Raw genomic sequence first — 17,507 nt, forward strand, 5'->3', positions numbered from 1 at the left:
CAGTAGTGTGTATTTCTTTCTTGCCATATACATAATAGCACATTGTCATTTAAGAAACAAATGTGCTGATTTGCACTTGCCATGCAGTGCTTGTGCTTCATTTGAGGTAGAAGTAAAAGGAAGTAACATCTTGCCTGTAGCATTTTTTACCTTAACTTATAATACTCCTTTTTTTCTTTAAAAGTAGAAAGTTATGTTGTGAGACTCACCTACAGAAATGCAGTGTGTGTTCTGTTAATACTTCCTCCTATTTCTATGTACTGATTTGTTGTTGTCATTTGCATAAGAACTACATCTTTATCCTGAAGAGTTCACACACTGCTGATGCTCCATCTTTCCATACCATCTTCCTAACCTGACTCATCTTCACCCCTGGAGTAGGATGCAGGAAGAAAGCAGCAAAGTGAATGTTGGCTTTAAGCCAACTTTATGTTTTACCTCTTCTGGGACCAGAAGGAAAGTGGTCCATTGAGAGCAGAAATTTGAAAAGTCTTTAGTGAGTCCCTGTTTAAACACCTGAAGATGAAAGCCTGCTCCCTGGAAGGGGAACAGGACTGGTGATCTCAGTAGCCTTGGCTCGGTGGGGAAGTCAGTATACCACAGAAAGTGTCCTGCACTGATAGCTCTATCCAAAAGTTTTAACGGTCAAAACTACTGAAGCTGCTTTAGGAGCTACAAATCACAGGAGATCTCAGGGACACCTGCTACAGAGGTGACAAAAAAAAGCCCCTCATGGGCACATGCCAGCAAGTCTACAAGGGCAAAGGCAATGGCTTGTGCCTGTGGCTGTAACAATGACTGCTGGTCTTTGAGATCATAAATTTACACAGAGTAAAATGGTCAGGTTGGGTAGCTGTTGTTTCAAGGCTTCCTATACAGTCAACATAAAAGCTCCTTCAAAAGGTTTCAGTCTTCACACTGCAAATTTTCTCTCAATCCCCTGAAGAAGTCCACCTGCTATTGTGAAGACCAAGCTCCTAATTTAAGTACCTGTCCCTGAATGGTGTGATTTCCCTAACAGCTTCAGCCACTCTGGAAGTGTACTTTTTCTGTTACAACTCGCACTTAAAGCCAGATGGATAAGTGGGATTGCTTCCTGGTACCATGGCAGCCAGGAGGATGATCAGAGTTAAACTTATTTTGGAAAGGATCTTATCTTAGCTTTATCTGTTTTACTGAAGATTTGGTTAACTTTCATTTGGAATAAAGTGCATGTTTTTTCTAGATCCTTAGGTGCTATATCCTGTCAGATGTAGTGCAATTGGGTTTACTCAGCACCCTGAAAACTATGATATTATGTCACTCAAACCACATACTTTCATAAGGCTATGAAATTACTTCCTCAGTTTGGAAAAAACTATCCTCCTAATCTTCCCTGGTACATACACTTAAGAGGTCAAGAGGCTATTGGTTTTTTTAAAAAAATAGTTATTTACAACATACTGTGTGTTTTTCTTGTGCTTGCTGACTCTGAATGCATGCTTCCTGAGAGGCTGAGGAAAAAATTTGGCTTCAGACCATCAGAGAAAACAGAATAATCCTTTCTGTCTGCATGAAGTTTTGGATACAGCCCTAAGAATTTCTAATCCTATGTCATTACTTGCATTTCCCCCTCTCCTTTCCAATTTCTTCTTTCTGTGAGATCTCTAAAGACAGAGTGATCTATAGTAACTTCTGCTCTTGAATTTGCTACTAACATTGCACCTCAAAAAATACAAGGTGGTCACTAGACAGAATGTAAAGACAGGTCAAGGTTGCATCCATTTATGTTCATAATTTTAGTCTTACTCTTTAAGTATTTGTTGGGGTTTTTTTTTTCTTTTAAATATAGAAGGGCAGTCCTATCTTCTAAGTTTCAAAACCATAATTATCTCCCTACAGATTCCCTGAAAGGAAAAAATCCCAAGAATCCAGAGGGGTCAAAGGAAAAAGGTAAGTGCAGAAATTAAGAAGTTCAAAGCTGAATATCAGAACATCTATTCAATGCTAGAAACAGATCTTCAGTAGGAATATACCAAGATGGAAAACCAGACCCATCCTGGTTCATGTTTAGATCATTTCACCCATGATACTGTTTTTAACAAGATTTGTGCTTTACAGATCCCCTGTAGGGTCACTAGTAACTACCTAGGCTTCTTTTAAATTCAGATATTTGAAATTGCATCCTGGGGGAAACACCAAAATGGATTTTTATACCACTTTTGGATGTTAGTCTGCCAAAAACAAGTTGTCTAAATCCTACAGTGGCGACTTTCTTGCAGGGAACCTAGACTAAAACTGGTTCATGTGGCTATGGTTCAAGAATGTGGTTGACTAAGAATGAGACTGTCTGAGACTACTGACAGATCCAGCTGTTTGAGGATGACTGAAAGAAGTCAGGATTTTTTCCTAATTTACTGTCAAGATAGACATATATGTCTCCAATCTTTTCAGTTGCAGGAGCTTGGCCTGATAGCTGTGCACACAGAGATCATGGACTGTTTGATAGTGTCTATTTGGAGAAAACCCTATTTGTTGCAATGTGACATGTACAGAACACTGATACAAAGAATTAAAGGATTCACAGCCACTGATGACTTTCTGAAGAGTACTGAAACAGCTCAAAAACTTAAGGGGAAAAGCAAAGGCTAGCAGAACTATGCATGCTTCCTGAGCTATAAAGGCACATCTGATGTCCAAATTGTGACAAATTCCCACTTTTTTTGGAAGAAGGTGATATTCAATGCAGTCCAGATCATGGCTGGCATAGTGTAGAGTACTGAGTAGTCATACAGCAAAGTGAGGTAGTTCTGGGAGGAATGCGTTATTCCTTGTGAAAACTCCATGGAATGAAGCCAGGGTATAACTTGGGGCTCAGGATTCTCCTCTGTTGCTGTTGTCAGTCCATGCGTCTTACCTGGGCACCACAACAAGATCCTAGTTTTCCTTCATTTGTGCTTAGCCAACTGGATTTTTTTTTGTCCTTTGTTCTGCCTTGTCAGATAAAGAAAGAGAGAACTAGAATATCAGTGGTTTTTGTCATCTCCTTTAATACTTTATCATATACAGCAGAAAAATTAAAGATACAATTACGTTCTTGGACTATTCATTGTGACATAAGATATATAAGCACACATTCAAAGGATGAGCACTGCTCTTATTTTATACTCAGCCTGCCTGTGATTTTAAAAGGCTATATATATGCAGGAAGTGAAATCCTGTTAACAGGCAATACCCATATGGCCTCTTTGATATTAAAAGGATAATGGAGTCCTGAATGAGTAACCGGTCCTTTTGTCACTCCTGAATAAAGAAAACTCCCACTTACCTTTATCAGCAGCCTCTGGCTTTCAAGACCAGTATTCCTAATATTTTAATTCTGTCAGGGTGGATTAATTTTTTATTTGGGTTTTGCAAAAGAAAAGTCCATTGATGTCAACCGCTCTATAGAATTTATTTCCTCTTTGTAAGTTATTATTCTTCATTGCCTACTTGAAAGACAGTTTAACTGTTTCCTCAAAATGTGAAAAAACTAATGACATACTGAAAACTTATTATTTTGTATATTCAAGTTTAAAAGATGAATGAATGACCTCGTTGTTTTGTCCTGTTCTTTATTTCTGTGCTGTTAAATCCATTTAATTATCATGTCTTTTTTGCTCTCTTCATAACAAATTGTTTGACTTGCTTTCTTTTCAAGTGTCATCTTATTTCTCTAAACTGACTTGCGAAAAATATTAAATGTTTCTTTTTAGACACTGTTAAAAGAAAAGATGTGAAGCCTCCAGCAGCTTTAAAGGAAAAGGGTAATGTCTTATCATTATGTGGTTGGGAAATAACCAGTCAACCTCATGAAAGGGTCTGCTGGTATCTCAGTGCAGTTTTGATATATTTTGAATTACAAGCTTTTGGTGACATGCAGCTAAACGTAGCTTCCTCTCACTTAATAGATCTGATGTATTGAAAGAGCAGTGTCTGATACAATTCAGAGATAATAAGATCTTAACCCTTACTGTGGTATTCTTTAACCACTGCCTGACCTTCACAGCCAACGCTGCAGCAGGAATGCTCGTCTATTCTGAGTGAATTAGTAGCAGAGCTGTTACTGAATTCACATGGCAGGCTGAAATGATAAGCTGCACAGGAATGAGTGCATGGTTTGAACCGCAGAAACTTTACCAGCTAATTTAGTGGGAATTAGTTTTTGTTTGCTTTCAAATCTTAAGTTGAGCCTTTTATTGAAGTGAACAAAAATTCTAATTCTTAACACTTACCTCTTTTGCATATTTGTTTGATATGGTGTTATGCATGTTTGTTACAGTACTGATGGGCACAGTGTATACTTATATTACTAACTTTCTCCTTCAATTATTGTGTTTGTTATCTTTTCCAGACCATTCAAAAGGAAAAGAAATGAAGGCTTCAACTATGACTAAAGAAAAAGGTAACAACCCCAAGCTGAGCTGAGACTTAACATAAGATTCAGTTGAGAGAATATATCCATTGTGCAAGTATTCCTAAATTAAATCCTAGTTTCTTCACTTAGCCATCCATAAATATCCTTGAATGGCATCTTTTTCTGCTGGACATTCATTTAACCTGGCTGATAAATAAGAGGTATATATAGGGTTATACAAGCAAGTTGTAGCAGTGATACTTTATAGACTCTAAAGTTACGAGGACTTATTTTCTTCTTTCTTAATTTTGTCTCATTTTTTCAATTTATATTTGTCATTTCAGATTGGTTTTTACTTTTCTTCCATAACACGTTACTTGATTCTGCTTTTCTCTCTCTCTTCTTACATTGAAATATCAGCATTAGCCATCAAATAAAAATCAAATACAATTTATAGTACCTCTCAAATATTAGGCACTTTTAGGCAGTGATAAAACTGTTATTATAATATAACCAACTACTTTCATGTTTATTTATTCCTATCAACTAAATTCAAACAAAACTTAGTTTTACTTTGACACGACTTGCATATTGATTAAATACCACTAGCTCATTAGAAAGCAGTCTGTCAGGTTAAATGTGCAAATAATTTGACACGGATAAGAATACATAACAACTTGCTAGATACTAACAGTCATTTGAGCCATGGGAATACAGCAGTCGATTTTTAAAACTTCCACTCAGTTTTGAAAAGTACTTCAGGTAATTGAATAATATTACTTTCTATCTTTACATTTTCCCTAAGGATCACTAGAAATAATGAAGCAATATTTTCTCTGACAAAGCTATGAAAGATAACATTTGCAGGTTTGTAAGTGCAGCTGTTTTACACAGTGTATATAGGTAGTATATAGCAGTACAGTAGAAATCTATTACTTTGCACAGTTGTATCATTCTGAAGCAAAATGAAGGCTTAAGTGCAATGAAAAGAACTACGGCTTAAATAGTCTGGAACTCTTTGAAACAGTCAAAGTAGATGAACGTGGATTTTCAGTCCAAGGTGAATGACATTAGCAAAATCGGGATGCATTATTGTACTTTTTATTTTATTCAACAGGGAGTACCGAAGTGCAGGGGTCTTTTTTGTACATTGATTATTTGTTTAATACAACCTGTTTTTTTTTATTTTGAGCTTCAGGCAAGCAAGGTCTATGGTCTCCCTGGTAGGTTCTTGTAAACATACCTGTAAAACATAGGTAGGTTAATGATGAGTTAAACATTTATTAGACCCTTAAGTATTTGACTATTGAGCTTCCCATTGCAGTCCTTATCTAATTTTTGTCTTCAGATCACCATAAATATTTTTAAATTGGAGTGATAATAAAAGTAAAATACTAATTATTAGAAAAGATCAAATATTAGAAAAAGTAAGACATGTCTGTAAGAGTTTTTTAGCTGCACTGCTAATAAATTAGCTTCAGTGAAGTGTCAAACACTCACTCAACCATACAAAAAACAAGTATTTAAAAAGGACTTAATTAACTCAGTTGGATCAGCCAGTGAAACATCTGTTGAATAACAAGTTCCAAACTGAGTTCTTTCAAGAAAGGACATGTTTATTTAAACATTGTAGAATTCCACTGACTGCACATGATGTGTTTTGTGCTCAGTATATTTGAGAATGAACCTCAGTACCCAGAAGTGATTAACCTCACTATCTTGGGGATTTTTATAAAATTAAGTCTTCTTCCCATAGTAGTTTATAGGACACATGCAAGATTTTCCTTATGATACAGCAGTAGAAAATATGAGCTATGTTCCCAGTGAACTTTTATATCACACATGATTTTTCCAGATGGGCTAACTTTTTAACCTATAGATTAAAACACTGCAAGAGATGTAAAAGATTCTGTGCTGTTGTGTCATCTTACAGTCATACAGTTTGCTACTTGTCAAGAGACCAGAACCAAGATCTGAACTTTTATGCTGAGTTTAACTCCACTGCAGTACAAGGTCACATAAAAAACAACTGTGATTTTTCTGATAAAGACCAATGGCTTGGATGAGGTTTGAACTCAAATCAATTGGTTTTTTTATAGTAACAGTAGGATATTTGGATGAGCAATGCTGTAATTTATTGGGAACTAATGGTGCTGAGACTGTACAGCCTTTACCAGTGAAATGAGCACTACTCATTTTAGTTTTTCCTACCGGCTTGCATACAGCCTTGCATGTCACCTGTGGATGTACTTGATGCCTTGCACAGCTCACTGAGAGCAAGTGATACCTCACAGCAGCGACAGCGTTTCTTTTTGAGTCCAGCTAGCTCTGTAAGAACTTGGATGAGCTGCTGCCAAACACATGGTCAGGCCAACTGCCCTCTTTTTAAGTTCTGTGTATCTCAGGTCAGTAAAGTAGCTGTTCTAAGCAGGACTGCAGATCCTTCAAGGACCTTGGAGCAAGACTGCAACAGGAAAGTGCAACTTGAGTGGGAAGATCTCAGGGTGTATGTACATGCATAGTGATAGCACTTTAGTGTCTACAATAGATCTCAGTCATTTTCCAGTCACCAAACTTCATGACACAGCAAATCTATACACGCTCACTCTGAAGGCAGTTCAGCTTAGTGGCTGCAGGTTTTTAAAAGTTGTTTCTATCTTTTCTGTTCCCTGTGGCAGGTCTTCATAAGCCCTTTCTCAGCTGCTGGGATTCATAAGAATGCAGCACTTCCAAAAGCAAATACAACTAACTGACACTGAATATGTATGACAAGACATTGACATTCTGTCAGAAGAGTGTAACCCCAATGCGTAAAGTGGCTTTAAGCATCCATGTGGGATTCTGTGCTTCACCAGACCTCTCTTTCTTCACAGTGATAAGTGACATGTCACATATATCAGGCAGATAGTTTGTGAAAAGCCTCTGTAGGGAAAAGTGTCCCAGAAATCTTGTGGTCATTGCCCTGTAAAGAAGTGTAAGCAGGAGGTCACCTTTGCAAACACTGGTATTTTTTTTATCTGACTGAGAATACACAGGGAGCTTCTTCAGTGGGCATTTCAGTTTAAACTTGCCAACCAAAAACACCATGAGAAACAGCAGTGGTTTGATTAGCACTTGCTGCTTTGCAGAGATCTGTCAAATCTGTAAATTGTATTAATAGAAGCGGCCACAGTGTAACCCCTTTGTTAAGATAAATGCATTTTTGAAATGTGAGTCAAATTCACACAAGCTCAATATAGAATTGCAATAGAAAACTCTGAATAAAAGAAGACCTAAAAATAAGGTAAATATATCAGGTGTATAAAAACTGCAATATCAGCCTGTTGAAATGGTCCATCCATTACAGAACATTATTGCTGAACATTGCTGATAATAAACATTTCAAGAAAAGATCAGAGCTTTAAAAATCAACACCAAGATAATGACAGATATATAAATACCAAGACTGAGTCGTAGTGGGAGGTATAAAATTCCCATTGTGAGTCAGCACTTCTCTGTAGAAAGTCTTCAATAGACACTAGAAGAAATTAGAAAATAAGAGAAAAAGAACAGAAATACCCTACATAATGTGAATGAATATAATTTTATAAAAAGAAGGAGATAAAATTTTAATTCCAAAAAACAGTATATATAAATTAAAGATGAGGTATGTTTTCTGGCAAAATATGAAGTGTAACATTGTCCTTAAGGTTTCATACTTGATTATTACTTTTTTTTTTTAAGGAATATATTCAAGCTGATTAAGTAGCATCTGCACATATAACTAGAAATATACATTCAGTAGTTAAAACAGATTTGTAAATGAAAGTCTGTCTACTGATACTTAAGGTATTTCCTGGGGGTAGGGACTGCTACATGCTGGGACACCCAGGTCTCTGTAATAGCACTCTGAAAAGTCTTTTGAATGCATAACTTTAACTTTTTATTTATACACGTCTATGCAATAAAACAAAATTCTTGTTGCATAATAGTATTGTTTCACATAATATTTGAGATCAAAACCCAGCATTCTCTCTGACTGGGATGATGTGCTTCTCAACAGCTGACAGAACCAGGCTCCCTCTGGATTTTTGCCATTTTATGGCTCAATTGCACTCTTTTCTATACGGATGCAGGAAAAAACTGTCCCTCTCCAAAAACTCTTTGTACTTTGGGCAATCTCCCTGAAAAATTATATTGGCAAAAAGAGATTTGCACTCTCTGATGCAGGAGAGAGATCAAATCCCTGGGTAGCTCTGCCCTGCTCTTTGGCCTTTTGTAATATTTTCAAACAGAAATTTGAGCCTGTCTTTGAGAGTGTGCTTGAGTTCATCTTCATATGTTTTAGGCATCAAGTTTCAAAGATTCAGACAGGGATAGAAGTCAGGCTTCTGCTGTTAGTCAGGATTGCCTTTTCCTTAGTTGTCAATGAGAGGCTGGACCAGTCTCCACACACAGTCAAAGGCAACTTAACCCAGGAACGTAACCACTCACTCACCGCCTCTACACAGGGATTTTACTGGGGGCCTGATACTCCAGTGTGAATTACAGTGTGAATCCTGATAATCTGAAACAGACCTTGCACACCTGTGTTGCTTTCATTTTAGACAATGTGTGTGTATATTCTCTTTAAGGCATTGCTGGCAATAAAGAGAAAAACTGTAAATTTTTGGGGAAGTTATCTAGCGAATTACATTTTTCTTATTAGATCTGACAGCTATGTCTTACAAATTAGGACAAAAGGAATAGTCAGGTTATGCAAGGAAGTTCAACCTCAACATCTTCCTTGCCCATTAATAGTAAAATGCATAAAGATAATTGAATAAGAAGTTATTTCTCCAAACCTGTTCATTAAAACCTCAACAGAGGAGGAGAGGGGCAGGAAAGGTGTTTCCTGCTCCTGAATGAGAATCATTTTAAACACAGATGCTCCAAGCAATTTAAAGGCTAAATTCTCCTCTCTGTTGCTCACTATACTGGTTCTTTTAACTATAGTTTCTTAACATGATGAAAATTTCTCTTGACATGGATAAGAGAAATTCTGAATTCAAAAAGACTGGAAGAGAGAGATAAAATATCTGTTAAGAAGACCCGAGAGAGTAATATCACTTTATAAGGTTCTTAAATATTCTAAAACAGTACCTTCTTCTCGAGCTATGAACAGATGGACAATTTATGGTGAGGTGGGCTTTGCTGTAGCTGCCTACACGAGGTGGTTTTCTACTTCAGGATAACCATATACTATGAATAATTATCACAGAATGCCTGACATGGGATGAGCCTGTGATTGGTCTTATTTTACTATAACTTACATATCTATAACCAAAACAAATGTAAGAAAGAACTAAAACAAAACTTCTACCAACTTCAGCCAAATCACTACTGTCTGTCTCAAAGTGTGTCAGGGTAAATATATAATATTTTAAATTATGCTAGGGTTATCCAGATATTTAAAAATCAGTCAGAAAATTAGTGATATCATAATTAAAATCAGAACAAAAGCAAATACTTTTAAATCACATCACAGAGATCTAGCCTGCATGGTTTCTGCAAAAGGAAATTATGTCTTAGTAATAAATGTTTTGAATATCTTAATAAAGTAATAACCACAGCATTTATGGAATGGTTTAAATAGGCCTTTGGAAAGTTCCAGTATAGGAATTACTGCAGAAACTAAATAGCTGCTGCCTAAGAGTAGTGAAGGAAATAAATATTTGATTAGGAAGCAGAGAGCAATTGATTCATTTCCATCTTGCAACCCGTTTACAGAATAATTACTTACAATTCCATGTCTGGACTCATGTTATGTTCCTTAATTAACAGGAAAAGATAGAAATAGTAATGTAATGAAATTTTCAGATGACATAAAATTAGTTAAAGAATTCAGGATCAGAAGGGGCTGTGATACACTGAATTTACAAAGTGAATGGATAGCATGATGTCAAAGAAAATTTAGTGTCAATTAATAGAATGTAATATATACTGGAGGGAAAATATTAAAAAATAAATTATCTCTAAATTAACTATGTAAAGTCAAGAAAGCACCTAAGTATTACTGCAGACAAGTCAAGTGAAAAAATTTCTTCCATATGCAGATGCATTAGGAAAAATACATACCGTGTTTTAAAGCCATTGCATAAATCAAAGATGCATCTCGTTTGTAGTGCTATATACAAAACTCTCACATGGTAATGTTGCACTGAAGTGGGCTAAGAAAGAACAGCAAAGGTCTCATAGAAGGAGAAAGGAAAGATTCAGATTACTTTTGAGATTAATTAGTATGATCATGGTAAGATTGAAAATCACAAATCAAAGTCAAGGGCTCTTCAAAAACATCACAGAGGAACTGTATATCTGTATCAAAATGCAGTTTTCATTGCCCAAATTTTCATAATTAAATATTGCAAATTTAGAGAGGAAGTTAAATTTCATGTGTCGGGATGAAAACCAATTGCTTGTTGTATGAAAATAACAGGAGTGTTTGTGGAAGAAATCACTTCTTTGACAGTATTCAGACTAAATATCTGCTCCTGGCTACTGCTGGGTCATTAACCTACATGGAACAGACTATTGTTGAGTAAGAAACAGTGTTTTCAAGGTTTTGGTGTTTCCAAGACATTTTCAACAAGTTTTCAAGATATCAGAAATGTTTCTGTTTGCTGACCAGCTCAGAAAAATGTCCCTCAGAACCATCACTGTCTATGGGATTAAAGGACTGCTGGTGATCCAGATTCAAGTTTTTCTGATGAAAGTGAAAAACAATAGAACCATCCTGAACTTGAATTATTCTTTTTTTCTCAATGAAATATTCTTATGACATTGAGATACTTTTGTGACCTTTACGCCATTGGAAATCTTCCTTTATTTTCCCACCCCACTGAAAAATTTTTGAACAAGGTCTGCCATGCTTCATAATGATTTATTTCCCCATTACCAACACATAAAAGATGATGGTGCTTACTTCCAATATCCAGAGGAGCTGTCAATCTGGATTCATGATCCCTGAAAATGGGATGTGTATCCTATAAATTTATTTTGCTTTTGATCATTAACTGGAAATGTATGGTTGGATTTGGACAGGTCTAGAAAAGGAAGATTGTGATTTAAGGCTGTTTATATAGTCCTCTTTGAACAGGTTTGTAGGTACAAATTCCTAATTCAAGAACTAGATGATACCTTTCATCAGTACAGCGCAGAAAATGTAGGCTTAAATATTTGTTCTTCCTCCAAATATTCAAGGTAAAAAAGAACACAACCAAAGGCATCTCTCATATCTGACCATCACATTTTCTAGCTCATCATTCTACTTTATTTCATGTCTTTCCCTGCCCAGCAACAATATATTACTCACATTCGTTCTCAGCAAGTAATCTGGCTTTTTATCAATTGTAAACCAAATTCCTTGGGTAATCTATCCATCTTTTTGCTGCATTTCACATACAAATACATTGTTCAGCTTCTGAAAGGGCAATGTAAAGGATGTGTCTATGCTCTTTTTCATTTATTCCTTGTCATTTTAAGTATGAATAACAGGATTTGATCAGAGCAATGCTATTGGCAACAGTAGCCAGAATGAGGTCTCTTCCACCTCTTTTGTTGAGTATTTACAGTACATTCCGTCAGCAAAACTGTGGCCAAATTGAAAATTTAAACAGATGTCACAACAGGATATAATAGCATAATGACAGAAATTAGCTAGCCGTAAGTGCAGTGGCAGGCACAGATGGACCTTGCCCTGCCTGTGCTTGCCTTGGGACCAGACGTGGTAAGCCACATCCCATAACTGGCAGGACAGAAGTCAGAAGCCCAGAGGTGCACTGCACGTTTGCTTATAAGCCCTACCCAGGTCTTAATATTTTGGGGGTTTCTACTGATTTGAAAGTCCCTCCAAAACACTTTGAGTGGCAATGTAAGTATGCCTTTCAAAAGTCAGTGAGGCTTCTATAGCAGCTTCTGGGGGGTGGGGGGTGGGTGGGGAGGGGGGCGGGGAACAGCATATCTGCTGTAATGACAGTTTTGTGAAAGGTGCACTTCACAGCTCTGATATGCACCTCATCTAGGAAGGCAAAGTGATTGCAAAGAGGACCAGATTCTGGAAACCTTCTGCCTGTTTTTCACTAATTCTAGACATGAAACCTTTTTGCTACTGCTGGGCACATTCCTGAGATGCAAAACTGTATTTCATTCTCAAAGGAGACTAAGTGGTAGAAAACTTCAAAATCTTTGAAAACAGAATCTTTTTTTTTTTTTTTTTTTTTTTTGCCACAGGCCATTGATAGATAACATTTCACTAATTTCAGGTTTAACTTTTCCTTTTTGATCTGCTTTATCCAAATGTACTAACAGTTTGAAATAAAATTACTTTTTCATTTTAAGAACACTGAAGAGGCAGAGGTCAGCAAAATGCAAACACTTGAGACTGTGCCTGCTCCCTCCTTTGACCTCACGACCCTTAATTTCTGTCCTGGGCCAGAGCACATTCTCCAAAGGGCAGAGCTCCACTTCTGCTTGTTTCTTTTCCAGTTCCAGTGCCGCGTCCGGTCTGTTCATACCAGCAGCCTGGTGCTGAGCACTCTTTTCTGGGGAATAAGAGCTCTGAATTTTAATTCCTCTGTCTTCTTTTGCCCACAAGTGCGAACCTAAGGCAGAGGTTAACCACTGCCACTTCTAACAGGCATGTTTCAAAATAAAGTGCCGTCATTACTACATTTTTAGAAGGTTCAGTCTTATAAATGTAAGCTGGGGAATGGCTAGTGCATGGATTTCAAATGAACGTAAGTATGAGTTTGGCTCAGATTCATCAGGATTGCAGCAGTCATCTGTAAATGCAGGTAGCTCTCCCATTTTAGACAATTTTTTTAGTACTTTGAGTAAAATGTTGGTATGTTTCGACAGTACCCATTACAGATACATGCAATGTTTTATTGGAATCCCAGGCTGAGCTTTTGGGGGACTTTTATTCTTTCTCCAGAGTTTGAATACTGGTCATACAGCAATGGTCCCCAGCTTGCTCTGGGGAGCTGATTCCAGCTTGTTTTAAACTGGGTTTAAAGTTTAAAGCAGCAGTTTCCTTCCAGTGTTTTCCAATCTTCCTTCCCATAAAACTCACTGTAGCTGGAGGTGGGATGGCTACATGATCAGGTCTTGTAATTCCCCATGTTAGGCAAAGGTTTAGAAACCTGAACATGACTTCAGGTGGTTTTTTACTTCTTTTTTTATGCATTTTTTTTACCACTACAAGCTTTAACAGCACAAAAGCACATATTTCTCTTAAACAGATGATGCTTCATAACCTTCCTCTAGACCTCCACTACACTTTCATGCCTTCCCACTCCAGCCTGTTCTCCTTCTTCATTGTAGATTTTTTAAATATTCGGTCTGTGCCTTTATCTCCCAGTATTAGAGTCTGGGAGGAATGATGACTTTGTGACTGAAGTTAAGTGTGAGAATCTAGAAAACTGCAATTTGCTCTCATCAATAGCAGAGCTGGGTGTCTGTGAGGAAGCACTTCATCTTTCTGATCATCAATTTCTTCATCTGGCAAAGAAATCTATTTCTATATTGCATGCATGAAATATGTATAGTTTGAGATATGTACACAAAAGGCTCATCTATAGGTGTTTGAATTATTTTTACTGATATTACGTGTTATTAACTGCAGTTGTTAAAATACATATTTTTGTTTCCATTTCAGTTGCAATGAAAAAGGAGGGGGAGAAGAAAGGTAAATCTATTATTTTCCCTTGACTGAAGTGTCTTTCAGGCTGCGACCGCTGTGAGATATGTTTCTTTCATTCAGTGATACAATTGTGATGACATACACCACCTCATGTGCTACCATCAGCTGGCTTTATCTACTCCTACTGTGATAACACAGTTGTCATTTCCAGCATTGTTAGCTCCTTTTTACCACAGGCCGACACAGCCCAGTATCAGACACTTCATCATTCTGACCGGGAAGAAAATGAAAGGCCTTTGTTGCCATGATAGGATTTGTCAAAGAGAACAAAAGTTGGAGCGCACTGTGCATGCTGACCTGCTGTTTGTTCTTTGCAGAAGGCGCTTTCCCAGGCACATTTAATTTCCTCTTTTCAGATGTGTATGGAGCATGCATGTAACCTTTGCTGAAGTCATTCTTTGGTATTTTAACAGATTAGTGGAAAAATTTGCCCTGAATCAGAACCTAAAACATTATTTAAAATGTTTAAAAATAAAGACACCGTATTTAGCAGACCCAAAATACCTATTTACAGTGTTCTTTCCCAGAATGAGATTTGCTGAGTTGAAATATTTTTTTGTAATTTGTTGATTTTATTTCAACAGCAAAAATAATGAAATATAAGCACTAAGGTGATATTTTTCTTTAATCTATTCAACTTCATTGATAATTTGCTTTATAAGCCATATCTTGCTCACCAAACTGGGAACATTTCCATAACTTTTCCAGTTTCAGGAGGTTATTTGATATTTACTATTGAGTAAGTGAGGAAAAAGAAAAGGAGGCTTTTTATTTCTGAAGTTTACAGATAGAGGTTAATTTTTTTTTTGTGGGCAAATGTCTTTTGCCATCTCACAATAGTTTGGACAATCTGTGGTTCACGTAGTTGGACAATGGAGCCAACTTTGCTGACTGTACATGAAGACATTTCAATCCTGATATTTTTTTTTATTCTTATTATTCCTATGCAGAGTTGTTAACTGAACTGAAAAAAAAATGATAGTCTCAACTGTTTTAACAGCTCATGAATGAAATCTTGGCTATGTTGATGTTAGTGGCAAAATTCCCATTCACTTCACTGGAGCCAAACTTTCACCTCATGAAAATTAACAGAATAATAAAATTAATTTTGGTTATCAAAACCAACCATGCTTAATAGGTATCAAGCAGGATATTCTGTCCAAAGATTAATTTGCAACAACTGAGGCACGAAAGGTAGCACACGAAGCAGGGAGGATCAGAAAACTGGCAGCTACACTTACAGCCATTGGGTTTCAGACATCAAGATGCTTGCTGTGTTCACAGCCTTGAATTGATCACATGGACTGTTAACATCCTTAATGGAAGGAAAGGAGTGAGGTAACTGTTAAGGGTGCTACTTCTGTCAGCCTTGCCACAGGTTATGGGTCCACTCATTTACAGAAGATTAAGGGAATTTGTTTGACATATGTACTGCTTGCCCTTAGTTAATTTTTCTTGGGTTAGGACTTTTCCTCCTTAAGCATAATCTTCCCCAACAAAACTGATTTTGAAATGCATTGTTGGTTAACATTCTTTGAAGTTGGCTCAATTCTTCCATTTCATTTTCTTTTTTATATTTTTTTCTGCTAAAAAATTATATTCTCTGATTTCTTAATTTGTTGAAAGGATTTTATCAACAAGTATAGGTAAGATACTTTCACACACCTGGCTCAGGACACGGTGTACCTCATTCTGCTGGTTACCACCAACCTATTTCACAGAAACATGGAGGTGCAAGCACAAAGTCAGCTTTGGTCATTCTTCTGATATCATAATTTTATTTATTTTTGGACTAAATCTCCTGGTTTCTGAGATCATAATCAACATTGTCAGCAAGGAAGGTAGCTATTCTCCTGAAAAACAGGCTAGTCCAATTCAATTTTCCAGTAACTAAGGAAAATTGCTTCAGCAATGTTTCTGTCTTCAGTAGATATGCACTGACCTGGACTACTGGAGAGAAGTAACAAAGCTTCTTCCAAAAAACAAACATGCCATGCTTTAGCTTTCTCATCTAACTTCACACTTGCTGCAGACCCCACAAGGAAAATATGCACGTTACTAGCTAACTCCTAATATGATCAGGTTTTATTTATTTCTGCTTATTCTGTTATCATAAAAAAATGCTTCAAGTTGCATGTGTATTCCTCTGACTGGCAATAAAAAGGGGCAATGTCTGCTGGTTTTGCTTAAGGATACAATGGGTTTTACCCAGCTGCAAAAATAATAGAAGTAGCCAGGCAGTACTCTAAATTGACTGGCTCATCATCCAAAATATATTGTGGTAGTAGCATGCACAGTTCAAGTACTTCTTTACTATTTCTCATGCAAATCATGCAGCACATAAGCATTGTACTGTATACAAAGCGTTCTCCAATTTTTCTGTCTTACTCAAATACACACCCCTCATCTAGAAAAACAAGAATAATGAGCAATACAGAGTGACAAGCCATCATAAAAAGAGAAGAGAAGATGGAATGACACTTTCTATTGACAGTACATTCTGTGCATAGTATAAATCAGACATGGAGTTTGAAAGAGACAGAAAAGAACACCATTAAGATGGCCAAAGCTTATATATTTCACTGATTTCTCAAAAAATGAATGATACTAACAGGAACCTTAAGGCACAATCTATGCTTGAAACTTATGCTTTAACCATTTCTGTTTGAAAGGTTAGCTCTTTAAGACTTCGTGACCAAAGTCCTAGAAAATAGCTTCAGCTTCCAGCATCATGTTATGCCTTCTTTCAATGTGTGTGGGATAGAGGAGCTGTCACAGGAATGTGTAAAAAATTGTCAGTTCCTAAAGGGCAAGAAGTAGCAACCCTTTGCATGGGGAAGGCACTTTCTAAAATCCCCAAGAACAAATCTGGCTGCCAGTACATGAAAATTTTTAACTCTTGCTCAGAATGCACTGCAAGCAGGGATTCAAGAGAATTACAATAGACCCAGTTACTGATGATATGAGACAAAGCCCATCAGTTTCAGTGCACGTCCAGGAAACAACAAACAAAGCTCTAACACCAAAATATTTCAGTTTTAAGTGCCCTTTTTAAAGGAAAGAAATTCTGCTATTTTTTTAATCAAAACAGTATTGGGTTTTTTTTGTTGGGTTTGGGGTTTTTTTGGGGTTGGGTTTTTTGGTTGTTTTTTTTGTTTTGTTTTGTTTTGGGGTTTTTTTGTATGAAATAGAGCCAGATTAAAGCCAATTCAAAGTTTCCTGGTTCTAGATAAAATGGAATTTCTCCTTTCAGTTCATAGCTCCCATACCTTATTTCTCACTAAAGAGGGCATGGACCAAGGTGGGGATGCCAAGCAACCAACCTCAACAAGCTTAGTAAGTTCTCTCTCTGGGTCAGTCTCAGGAAAACTTGCCTGAAGAATCATTACTTCTGTGATTCTAGTCAACTCAATC

The 17,507-nt window shown here is 36.8% G+C and overlaps 1 protein-coding gene across 1 annotated transcript in view; it reads left to right on the forward strand.

The window, feature by feature from the left end:
- TRDN (triadin) overlaps window positions 1-17,507 on the forward strand; it is a 235,333-nt gene that overhangs the window by 166,759 nt on the left and 51,067 nt on the right. Inside the window, exons 23-26 of the mRNA XM_056344821.1 lie at window positions 1,882-1,932; window positions 3,735-3,785; window positions 4,373-4,423; window positions 14,049-14,078. Of these exons, the coding sequence (XP_056200796.1) occupies window positions 1,882-1,932; window positions 3,735-3,785; window positions 4,373-4,423; window positions 14,049-14,078 (183 nt within the window). The remainder of the gene's footprint in view (window positions 1-1,881; window positions 1,933-3,734; window positions 3,786-4,372; window positions 4,424-14,048; window positions 14,079-17,507) is intronic.

The sequence above is a fragment of the Falco biarmicus genome, chromosome 6 (assembly GCF_023638135.1).
Source record: "Falco biarmicus isolate bFalBia1 chromosome 6, bFalBia1.pri, whole genome shotgun sequence".
Lineage (NCBI taxonomy): Eukaryota > Metazoa > Chordata > Aves > Falconiformes > Falconidae > Falco > Falco biarmicus.